We start from the raw sequence: 12,766 nt of genomic DNA on the forward strand, positions 1-12,766 counted from the left end.
ACTTCTCAGGCACAGTTCGGTGTTCCAGGACAGGCAGGCACCAGGCAGCCTGCTTTAGTGCTGCCACCCATGAACTGCTCAGGTAAGCCTGTGCCCCAAACCCCTAGACCACTCTGAGCCCCCCAACTCAGAGCCATCACCTTCACCCTAACCCCCATCCCCATTTTCATCCTTAATTCACACTTCCATCCCAGATCTTATACCCCCCCGCACCCCAACCCTCATCCTTGAGCCCCTCCCTGAACTGTCCCCCAAAGCCCTCATCTCCAGCCCTACCCCAAAGCCTGCACCCACAGCCAGAGCCCTTGCACCCTAATCCTTTGTTCCAGACCTCAGCACCTCAACCTCAACCCCAAACTAGAGCCCACATGCCCAGTCACAGCCCTCACACTCCTGCACCCCCATCCTGTGGATCCAGTCTTGAGCTCCTCAACTCCAGCCCCACACTCCAGAGCCTGCATCCTCAGTGGAACCCTCACATTCCTGAGCCCCAAACCTCTGCACCAGACCAGAGCTCCCTCGGACACTCAGAACTCCTTAGCCCCACTCTTGCCACATGAAATTTTGTTATGGGCACCAATATGAAGGTGACACGTTGCTCATCACCTCCATGTCTCACATCACCTCCCCATTGGTGCCCATAATAAAATTCATTCCGTTCAGGGGTGGGAAAAAATAGACGGATCTCTGCTACCTATACTTTCTTCCCTGTTAGTGCACACGTAATAAAAGGCCCATAATTGGACGCACTGGAAACAGGTCAATTCCTGTAATAATGAAGGCTGAGGAACTGGATGGCTCAGGTTAGGTCTTCAATTCAAACTGAGCCTAACGTCTTTACAATCTGGTTATGATAAAGGCAGTTTCAGTACCTATGTCAAATGAGTTTGTTTCAGTTCAGTTCCTAGCAAACAGTTATGAATTTAAACCCCATCATCGCCTCTGCATGCTTTGTGGTACTCTCAACAGAGAAGTCAAAAATCAAGTAACGTGGACAGGGCATGGAATCTAACTCTGTTCTAACCTAACTCCCTCGTGGTAGTTCCTCCAGATCCAGGTTAAAGCACACTGGTAGAACAACGAATGGGAAATGTATCTATTTTAGATGCTTATATGGCTTTCATAATCATAATATCTAAAAACCTCTTAAGCATTAATTCATTTTAACCTCAGAGGCAAGTTTTCTCCCTTCTAAGTTCCAGCACAGATTAAGTCATTTGCTCAAGGTTACACAAGAAGTCCATGGCTGAGCCAGGAGACTGGGTTAAATTCCTAAGTCCAAATCTATCATCCCTTCTCCTTACAGAGCTACCACTGCCCCAGTCCTATGGAGAAAGAAAGCACTTTGGTCTTCTGGGCTATTCACTTTGCACTTTTAATGAACACCAAATTCGCTTTAACACTTTGGAAAAAGAAGTTATAACTTAAAACTAGCCTACGCTGATTTCCTCGGAGTTGATTCCCTCTGTTAAAGAAGTGCCCCCTACCAGTGTACGTGAGATGGAATGGTTGAAGCTTTAGAGCAGGAGTTCCCAACCTGGGGTACGTATACCCCCAGGGGGTACAAGAAGCTTGTCAAGGGGGTATGGGGAATATTTGGTAAATAACTAGATTATCCTAATTGAAATATTCCAAAAGTAGTAGTGTTAGTGAAAAAAGTTGGGGATTCTAGAGTCTAGAATTTATTTCCTTTCATATTGAATAGGGGGTACCAGGAAGGTTTACTAAAAGCCAAGGGGGTATGGGGACCGAAAAAGGTTGGGAACCCCTACTTTAGAGAAACACATTTCCTGCAGGTTTCAACTGCCAATTCTTTGAAGGTATAGAAATGTAAAGAAATTACCTTTTATTACTCTCCTGCTCATCTTCTGGGACAGACTTCTGTCTTTTCCTGGCCTGTTCCTCTGCAATCCATCTCTTCCTCTTCCACCCGCTCCTGTGTTCTGTATTCAGGTTCACACTCTGTACTACAGCCTCAATTACATCTGTGATAGTATCAGGTCCAAGGTGTAAAGTGCTGCTCTCTTTCCTTTCCTCTAACTCCTGATTGACAAACCGAGCTGCCTGGAAAGCCTGCATTGAAACTACAGCCTGGAGTGGGTATTTCCGGGGCCTGCCCGGCTTGCGCTTCACAAAGTTATTCCCTGTCCGTGACTGCCTTTGCAGCTTTTTGGCTTTTAATATTTTATTGACGTGGTCCAGATTCTTCTTGGTTGCCAAGATCTTGTTGTAACTGCACATTTTTCTAGCCTGTCTCTGCATAGCTTCAACCACACTTCTCTTCAGATGATGTGGAGAGTAGCTGCTGGGTAATCTGTCTGCAAGTCGTGAGATGCCATCACTGCAAGTGTCACTTGGAACTGCTGGAACTAACAGACTGTCCTGTTTTCCCAGACCTCTGTCCCTGCTGTGGTTTCGACCAGGGCTTGCTGAAGGTGGAACAGACACATTTGCAATGACTGCTTCTATGGTTTTGTCCAGTGCAGCCTGGCTGTCATGTTGTGCCATGCGTTGCAGTAAACTATCCACTGAATCATCTACAGCAATCCCCAGTTTTGTTCCTCGGGTGGGTATTCCAATCACTGGAAAACATAAATAGACACAAGCACACTAGAACAGATTTTACTTATGATCATCACTAAATTCTATCAGGCTTAAAACAAATTCCAATGGCTACACATCCCCTTTGAGATCAAAATATTAAGGAGATATTGCCAAATTTTAATTTCTTACAATAATTACACATTGTAAAGACACTTGATATTGTAAAGTTGTAATAGGAAACAGGACTACGGATGGAAGTAGTAAGAGGGGTACTTGCATTCTGTCCTATGAATCTCTTTCATATATTTCTTTTCTTTGATCTAAGCAGATCAGCACACCTTGTTTTCCCTCTTCTGTTTCTTTTAGGGCAGAATATTAAAGGCATGTCAATTAAAGAAAAGCCTGAAAGGACGCATTACAGGCAGTCCCCGACTTACGCGGATCCGACTTACGTCGGATCCGCACTTACGAACGGAGCTTTCTAGCCCCGGAAGTCGGGGCGAGAAAGCCCCGTTCGTAAGCTGCTCCGGTGCCCCTGGTCTGCTGGAGACCGTCTGGCTGGTCAGGCTGGTTCCCGCGCTTCTGAGGCTTTGCCAGAGCAAAGCCTCGGAAGCGCGGGAACCGCCGCTGCTGCCGCATGAGACCCGGTGCCTGTGGTCTGCTGGGAACGGTCCCCAGCAGACCACAGGCACCGGGTCTCATGCGGCAGCAGCGGGGGTTCCCGCGCTTCTGAGGCTTTGCTCTGGCAAAGCCTCAGAGGCGCGGGGAACCGCCGCTGCTGCCGCTCCAGTCTGGGTGCCTGTGGTCTGCTGGGGACGGTCCCCAGCAGACCACAGGCACCCTGACTGAAGCCGCAGCCGCGGGGGGGTCCCGCGCCTCTGAGGCTTTGCCAGAGCAAAGCCTCAGAGGCGCGGGGAACCGCTGCTGCTGCCGCTTCAGTCAAAGCGGCAGCAGCAGCGGTTCCCCGCGCCTCTGAGGCTTTGCTCTGGCAAAGCCTCAGAGGCGCGGGACCCCCCCCCGCGGCTGCGGCTTCAGTCAGGGTGCCTGTGGTCTGCTGGGGACCGTCCCCAGCAGACCACAGGCACCCAGACTGGAGCCGCAGCAGCGGCCGTTCCCCGCGCCTCTGAGGCTTTGCTCTGGCAAAGCCTCAGAGGCGCGGGACCCCCCGCGGCTGCGGCTTCAGTCTGGGTGCCTGTGGTCTGCTGGGGGCCGTCCCCAGCAGACCACAGGCACCCAGACTGAAGCCGCAGCCGTGGCGGGGTCCCTCGCCTCTGAGGCTTTGCCAGAGCAAAGCCTCAGAGGCGCGGCACCCCGCTGCCGCTGCGGCTCTGCTCCCCCTGTCCCTGGTCTGCTGGGGGGGGGGCGCAGCTAGTGTGCCCCCCCCCCTGCAGACCAGGCTTTTGTTTTGGACTCTGGGGCAGAGCAGCTGGGGCGCTGCCGATTGGTCCTGCAGCGCCCGTGGGCACTACTGGACCAACCCGGCAGCACCCCAGCTGCTCTGCCCCAGGTGATTCAGCCGCTGCTGGTCAGTTTCAGCAGCGGCTGAATCAGGACGCCTGGGGCAGAGCAGATGGGGTGCTGCTGGGTTGGTCCAGTAGCACCCCAGCTGCTCTGCCCCAGGCGTCCCCAAGTCAGCTTCTGCTGAAACTGACCAGCGCTGACTACAGGAAGCCCGAGGCAGAGTTGCTCTGCCCCGGGCTTCCTGGAATCAGCTGCTGATCAGTTTCAGCAGCAGCTGACTTGGGGACGCCTGGGGTTCTTAAGTTGATTCTCTATGTAAGTCAGAACTGGCGGTCAGTTTCAGCAGTGTCTGAATCTGGACGCCAGTTCCGACTTACATACAGATTCAACTTAAGAACAAACCTACAGTCCCTATCTTGTACGTAACCCGGGGACTGCCTGTAGTCTGCAGAGTGACGTGCTTAAGAGTATGCCACTTTTCTTCTTATGTTCTGATCCTACAAACATATATATGAATTCAAGCGTGAAAAGTGTTTTCAAGATTGAGGGGTTTGAATTGTAAGCTCTTTAGGATTGAATGTGTCTTTGTATGAATTTGTAAAGTACAAAGAAATATTCCTAATCATCATCATAATTGTACTTGTTCCCCTCCCCCTCCACACACACACACTCCATAAATGGGGATCAGCATTTGGAACCTTGTCTCCAGAACTGCCTGCAGAATCAAATATATTAGCATTATTAATACATAAATAATAATAATAATAATAATTTGGATGCCCAGGACACCCTGGCAAGCAAGTGGGATAGGACTCCTGATGACAAACACTGGGTAGAAAGGACAGCTACTGTTTGGTTCATAAAACTTTTTTCCCCAATGGGATGAATTCCTAAACAAATAATATAATTCTCAAAAATTCTGTAAACATTCAATTTAAATGGTCCTGCAGCACATTTGAGACTAACAAAAAATGTAGATAGTATCATGAGCTTTCGTGGGCACAACCCGCTTCTTCAGATGAATGGAGAAAGGGGTCTAGAAGTACAAATAAATAGCAGAAAAAGAAGGGAGATAGGGAGGGAAAGGGAGAAAAAAAAACCCTTGTCAATTAAAGTGTGGGTGCTAAATGAAGCTAACAGAGTGGGCTGTAAGTGCCTGATACTTATCTTTTGATGTTATTTGGGTGTTGAGTATAACGGCCCATCTAGAATCATAGAATCCTAAGGCTGGAAGAGACCTCAGGAGGTTATCGAGTCCAACTCCCTGCCCAAAGTAGGAGCAACCCCAATTAAACCATCCCAGGCAGGGCTTTGTCAAGCCAGGACTTCAAAACCTCTAGGGATGGAGATTCCACCCCTCCTGAGATAACCCATTCCAGTGCTTCCCCACCCTCCTAGGGAAATAGTTTTTCCTAATATCCAACCTAGACCTCCCTCACTGTAACTTGAGCCCATTGCTCCTTGTTCTGCCATCTGTCACTACTGAGAACAGCCTTTCTCCATCTTCTTCGGAACCTCCCTTCAGGAAGTTGAAGGCTGCTATCAAACCCCCCTTCACTCTTCTCTTCTGCAGACTAAATAAGCCCAAATCCCTCAGGTCACGTGCTCCAGTCCCCTAATAATTTTGGTTGCCCTCTGTTGGACCCTCTCAATAACATTAGTTCTATTTTACAGCAGGGGAGCCCGGGGAACAGAGACTAAGTGACTTGTCTAAGACATCCAGTTCATGTCTTTGTTCAAACCTTGGTTAAGTGGTTAAATGCGTCAAATTTGCATATGAAGGCAACTTCTGCAGTCTCCCTCTCTGGCGGGTTTCTGAAATAGCTTTGTAAGAGGATAGTCACTTTTCGATCCATTAATGAGTGCCTGGGCAAGTTAAAATGTTCCCCAACAGGTTTCTGTGTGTTACCATTTCAAATATCTGATTTGTGTCCATTAATCCTTTGTTGTAGAGACTGTCCAGTTTGGTCAATATACACGGCAGAGGGGTATTGCTGGCACTTGATGGCATAGATCACATTAGTGGATGTGCAGTTGTATGAGCCTCTGATGTAGTGGCTTATATGGTTAGGTCCTGTGATGATGTTGCTTGCATAGATGTGTGGAGAGTTGGCAGCTGATTGAAGGGTGGGTTCCTGGGTGAGTATAATGGAGGTGTGCTGCATGGTTGCCGGAAAGAATTTGTTTGAGGTTAGGGGCAAGGACTGGCCTGTCCCTCAAGACCTGTGAGGGTGAGGGATCATTTTAAGAACAGGTTGTAGATTGCTAATGATGCGCTGGAGAGTTTAAGTTGTGGGCTGTAGTGATGACCAGCGGTGTTCTGTTATTTTGTTTGTTGAGCCTATCTTGAAGAAGCTGATGTCTGGTATTTGTCTGGTTCTGTCAATCTGTTTTTTCACTTCCCAGGGTGGGTATTTCAGTTTTAAGAATGCTTGATAGAGATCCTGTAGGTATTTGTCTCTCTCTGTGGGATTGGAGCAAATCCGGTTGTATCTTAGGGCCTGGCGGTAAACAATTGATTGAGAAATGTGTCTTAGACGAAAGCTAGAGGCATGTAATTAAGTATAATGGTCAGTAGCTTTCTGGTATAAGGTGGTGGAAATGTGGCCATCATGTAATTGTACTTTAGTGTCAAGGAAGTGGCTCTTTTGTGTGGCTTGGTCTAGGCTAAGGTTGATGGTGGGGTGGAAGTTGCTGAAATCTCTGCGGTATTCAAGGGTCATCTTCCTGTGGGTCCATATGAAGATGTCATCAATGTAGCATAAGTAGAGTAAAGGTGCTAGGGGGTGAGAGCTGAGGAAACATTGTTTGAGGTCAGCCATAAAGATGTTAGCCTATTGTGGGGCCATGCAGGTGCCCATAGCAGTGCTGCTGACTTGAAGATATAAACTGTCCCCAAATTGAAAATAGTTTTGGGTGAGAACAAAGTCACAGAGCTCAGCCACCAGGTGTGCAGTGGCGTCATCAGGAATAGTGTTCCTGACAGTTAGTAATCCATCATTGTGTGGAATTGATGGTGTAAAGAGCTTCTACATCCACAGTGGCCAGTACGGTGTTTTCAGGCAGGTTACTGATGTTCTGTTTTTTCCTCAGGAAGTCAGTGGTGTCTCGAAGGTAGCTAGGAGTGCTGATAGCACAGGGCCTAAGGAGAGAATCAACATAACCGGATAATTCTGCTGTAAGCGGGCCAATGCCTGAGATGATGGGACATCCGGGATTTCCAGGTTTGTGGATCTTGGGTAGCAGATAGAAAGCTCCCGGTCGGGGATTTGGGGGTATGTTCGGATAGATTTGGTCCAGAGTTGTAGCAGGGAGATTCATGAGCAGGTGGTGTAGTTTTTTTTTTTTTTGGGGGGGGGGGGGGAGAGTAGTCTTTAGTGGGATCAGATGAGACAAGTCTGTAGAATCTAGTGTTGGAGACTTGTCTGGCAACCTCCTGCTCATAATCTGTTCTGTTCATGATGACTACAGAACCCTGTTTCTCGGCCTCTGAAAATGTTAGAATGGTTTTTGAGTTTATGTATAGCATTGTTCTGCATGGCTGTTGGGGAACTGCCTGGGCATTCATGGATCGAAAAGGGGCTATCCCTTTACAAAGCAATTTCAGAAACCAGCTAGAGAGAGAAACTGCGGGAACTTGCCTTCATATGCAAATTTGACACATTTAACCAAGGTTTGAACTAGGGATGTAATAGTATAGTCGATTAATCGATTAGCAAAAGCTTATAGGTTAATGCTATAGACTATACACATTCTCCCCCCCACCCCAGATAGGGGCTGCTGCCTCTGTATCAAAGGCAACAGCACAAGGTAACAGGCAGCCAGTCTGCAAGGGGAGCTGGTTTTTAAAGTGGATCTCCTCGTAGACCAGTTCCCACCTGACACCTTGTGTGGAGTGGCAGGGGACTCCTCGGGAGTGGGGCTGGAGTGCACGGGCTGCCAGCCCCACCTCCGGGGACTATAGAATAGTCGACTAACCACTAAGAATTCATGAGGTTATTCTACTATTCAATTAACTGATAATTAACATCCCTAGTTTGAACAAAGACATGAAGTAGATGGGACATTATACTCAACACCCAAATGACATCAAAAGCTAAGTATTCGGCACCTACAGCCCACTCTATTTAGCCTCATTTAGTATGGCCACTAATTGGCAAGGTTTTTTTTCTCCCTTACTTTCCCCATCTTCCCTCTTTTTCTGCTATGTATTTGTACCTCTGGACCCCCTTGCTCCATTCATCTGAAGAAATGGGTTGTGCCCATGAAAGCTGATGATACCATCTACTTTTTTATTACTCTCTAAGGTACTGCAGGACCATGCACTGTTTTTTAAGTTTTTTTTAGTTACAGACTAACATGGCTATCCTTCTGAGACTTTTACACAATTTAAAGGCTGATCAAATGTTAAGCAGTAATTCTAATAGCTTTATGCTATTTTCCAATGTAGTTTAGAAATAATGTAAAGATCAAGAATAATTTTTCATTGCAACTTCTTTATCCAAAAGAGTCCACTATTAGCTATACTGCTAATGAAAGTGACTGTACACTAAAAAAAATGAAGACCTGGAATACTCAAAGAAAGCTGCAAGATCATTTACACAAGAAAAAAAACGTAGCCCATTTTTTAAACAAGCAATGTGAGTGCTAGTCTATACACTTTGCATCTTCATCAGCACGCTGTTACTTGGAAAAGAGAGCTCCCAGATCAGCCATGCTGTTGATGCAGTATAAGAAGGGATTTGTTCCAAAAGAACAATTTCCCAAAGATGCCCTCTTGGTTTTTACAGATAAGATTTATTAGAAGAAACTCTTTTCCCTCTGGAATTAGAGGAATGCTCTTAGTCTTCTCATAAATATATTTCAGTTACGCATTTGCATTTACAAATAATTTACAGTAATTATTGCCAATTTCTGAGATTACATCTACTTAAACGACTGGCTCATAAGACAACAGACTGTGTTTTGGTGTAAGCGTAACTTTTAGAGGAAAGAGACCATGAAGCACTGCTGTCAACAAAAATGTATATTTTTCGGCAGCAGTGAGACTGTGGTTTAGCTCAGTGGTTCTCTACCAGGGGTACCTGTACCCCTGAAGTTACGCAGCGGTCTTCCAGAGGGTATATCAACTCATCTAGATATTTGCCTAGTTTTACAACAAGATATATAAAAAGCACTAGCAAAGTCAGCACAACCTAAGACTTTTACACAGACAATGTGTTGTTTATGGTGTTCTATATACTACATCAGTGGTTCTCAAATGGACTGTGGGTTGTGAGCTCGTTTTCTTGGTGTCATCAGAGCTGGTGTCAGACTCACTGGGGCCCAGGAAGAAAGCCAAAGTCCAAGCCCCACAGTCCGGGACTTAAGCCAAAGCCCAAGTCCAAGCAACCTAGCTTTGTGGAACCTCCTGTGGTGACGGGTTGCAGGCAAATCCCCTGGCTTGCCACCCCCAATGTTGAACCGGAGAGTAGGAATAGGTTCAATGGGGAGAAAAACAACTTTTGCTGTCACTTTACTGGCTCCCAGAATGACATGTCTCAAGTATCACATTGAAATATAAATACAATGCAAGTCATTTTGAAGTGAGGTGAATCTTCAAAGACAGATTGGCATCCTGAAAGGGGTACAGTAGTCTGGAAAGACTGAGAGCTACTACAGTACATTAACTGACAGATAAGGCACAGACAGTTAAGGAAAATGTTTGAGTTCACCAATCCAGGCCAAATACTCTGGAGACAAGAAAAAGAATATTACAGGCAGTCCCCGACTTACGTCGGATCCACACTTACAAACGGGGCTTTTCTCGCCCCGGAGCTCACGGGCGGCAAATCGCCACCCGCGTCCTCCGGGGCAAGAAAAGCTTCTCCTGGTCTCCCTGGTCTGCTGGGGGGGTCCAGAAAAGCCGCTGGACCCCCCCAGCAGACCAGGGACACCCGAGCCCAGGCGGCGGCTTTGCTCTGGTGTCCCTGGTCTGCTGGGGGAAGGGGGTCCAGTGGCTTTCCCGCTGCAGATGTGCTCCAAGGCTTTGCTCCCCGTCTCCCTGCAGACCAGGGAGACGGAGAGCAAAGCCGCTGAGCACGCCCGCAGGGGGACAGCCCAAGCACGCCTGGGCTGTCCCGCTGCGGGCGTGCTCCAAGGCTTTGCTCCCGGTCTCCCTGCAGACCAGGGAGACGGAGAGCAAAGCCACGGAGCACGCCCGCAGCGGAACAGCCCAAGCGCGCCCGGGCTGTCCCGCTGTGGGAGTGCTCGGCGGCTTTGCTCCTGTCCCCCTGGTCTGCTGGGGGGGGGGGCCAGCTAGTGCACCCCCCTCCCCCCAGCAGACCAGGCTTTTCTTGCCTACCCCTGGGGTAGAGCAGCTGGGGGCTGCCGGGTTGGTCCCGCAGCACTGCTCCTGACCAACCCGGCAGCATCCCAGCTGCTCTGCCCCAGGCGTCCTGATTCAGCCGCTGCTGGTCAGTTTCCGCAGTGGCTGAATCAGGACGCCTGGGGCAGAGCAGCTGGGGTGCTGCTGGGTTGCTCCAGAAGAGCCGAGGAGCCGCGCTACTGGAGCAACCCAGCAGCACCCCAGCTGCTCTGCCCCAGGCGTCCCCAAGTCAGCCGCTGCTGAAACTGACCAGCGGCTGACTACAGGAAGCCCCAGGCAGAGTTGCTCTGCCCCAGGCTTCCTGGAATCAGCTGCTGATCAGTTTCAGCAGCAGCTGACTTGGGGACGCCTGGGTTTCTTAAGTTGAATCTGTATGTAAGTCAGAACTGGCATCCAGATTCAGCCGCGGTTGAAACTGATCAGTTTCAGCAGCAGCTGACGCCAGTTCCGACTTACATACAGATTCAACTTAAGAACAAACCTACAGTCCCTATCTTGTACGTAACCTGGGGACTGCCTGTAATGGGAATGTACATACTGCTGAGTTCCCCAAGTAACAACTCCACAAGCACAAGTGACAAAAGTTTTCAGAGAGAGAAGGCAACTTAAATGAGAAAATCAGCCATTCAACTTCTAAAATCTTCTTATGACCAAATCACTTCATACAGGTTATTGGAAAGAAATAGACCACCACATGTTAGGTCATAGTTATTAGGGTCAATTGTGAACACTTAAAAAACGTAGCAATCTCATTCTCACTGAAACAAGGGAAAGATTCACACTGTCTGCTTTCCATTTTAGATGCAATATTAAAAGCAAATAAATCATCTTTAGCTCTGTTACAACTTTTTTGATAAAAATGCTAAGGAACTGGAACATCTCTGGGATTCCTTATAAACATACCATCTGTTTAGTAAACTGAGCTATGTAAACAGCTGAACTAACTGAAGATAATCGAACTACACAACACCACACATTTTCGGATGTGTCATCTGATGGCCTGTCCTTGAACTGGTGTTCTTGTCTTGAAACTAATCCAAAAAGGATCAGACAAAGCGTATGATTCCAATGACAGCTGCAGCACTGGTCATGCATGCCTAGAGCACTTGGTAACAAAGAAGCTTTCTATGACAAAAACACTGAAATACACAATGTGCTCACAATCTAAAAAGAATTTAAAGACACAAACGGTCACACCAAAAGACTTAGCAGCTTCATCTCTCTGGCTATGATAAACTTGCCATTCAATGTTCTTCTTGCACTCTTCTTGCACAAGAGACACCTGAATTTGCAATTTTTTCCCTCTCATACGCTAGTGCCAGAGGATTAAAGTAACTGTTCTGTGTCTTTAAAATGAATGTGGGAAAAGTTAGTAACAAGTCAAATGGGACATCTTTGCTCTGTACAAGGGAAAGCTAAACAATAAAAGAACTTTCACTTTGATTAAATTGTGGATCTGAGCAATCTTGGCAGCTTGTGAACTCTTGGAAATCATAAAAAATGACAATTTATGACTGGTGGCTGTGCCACCACTCCAATGTATGATGTTGTAGTGTAGACTGCCAGTCGGTCGCATATGGCTACATCACTAGTTTATGTAAGTGCATGTGAATCTAATTTACACTCCGCTGGCTCAGATATACCACTAAACTAACTACATAGTGACTTAGACTGTTTTTGAATTTTTAAGTTGTCCACCACCGAGTTACTTACAATTATATTGTTAAATATTGCAGATAGCTACTGTGATAGGCACTATAGAAACATACAATCAATGACAGAATACTACCTCAAATCCTGATTAGGAGGCTTGGCAGAATTTTATTTTTATTATTTGTAAGCTTTTTTTCTCCATTTTTATCTATTTAAATTTTCACACCTGTGAGAAACAGTATGGTGGGGGAATCAGATAATTATTTAATGACAGTAGACACAGATTTAAAACCTTAAAGCTTTATAATAATTAAATCACAAATTCATATAGAATCATAGAATACTAGGACTGGAAGGGACCTCGAGAGGTCATTGAGTCCAGTCCCCTGCCCTCATGGCAGGACCAAATACTATCTAGATTAGACATTTATCTAACCTATTCTTAAATATCTCCAGAGATGCGGATTCTACAACCTCCCTGGGCAATTTATTCCAGTGTTTGACTACCCTGACAGTTAGGAACTTTTTCCTAATGTCCAACCTAAACCTCCCTTGCTGCAGTTTAAGCCCATAGCTTCTTGTTCTATCCTCAGAGGCCAAGATGAACAAGTTTTTTTCCCTCCCCCTTATGACACCCTTTGAGATACCTGAAAACTGCTATCATGTCCCCCCTCAATCTTCTCTTTTCTACACTAAACAAACCCAATTCTTTCAGCCTTCCTTCATAGGTCATGTTCTCTA

The 12,766-nt window shown here is 46.9% G+C and overlaps 1 protein-coding gene across 2 annotated transcripts in view; it reads right to left on the reverse strand.

Annotated features, from left to right (window-relative positions):
• The window catches only part of ASH1L (ASH1 like histone lysine methyltransferase), a 158,773-nt gene that overhangs the window by 61,977 nt on the left and 84,030 nt on the right, over positions 1 to 12,766 (reverse strand). For both annotated transcript variants that reach the window (XM_075907956.2, XM_075907958.2), the window contains one exon: positions 1,844 to 2,582. In XM_075907956.2, coding sequence (XP_075764071.2) covers positions 1,844 to 2,582 — 739 coding nt within the window. The remainder of the gene's footprint in view (positions 1 to 1,843; positions 2,583 to 12,766) is intronic.

This window comes from Pelodiscus sinensis, chromosome 22 (genome assembly GCF_052426305.1).
Source record: "Pelodiscus sinensis isolate ZL-2025 chromosome 22, ASM5242630v1, whole genome shotgun sequence".
NCBI classification, from domain to species: domain Eukaryota; kingdom Metazoa; phylum Chordata; order Testudines; family Trionychidae; genus Pelodiscus; species Pelodiscus sinensis.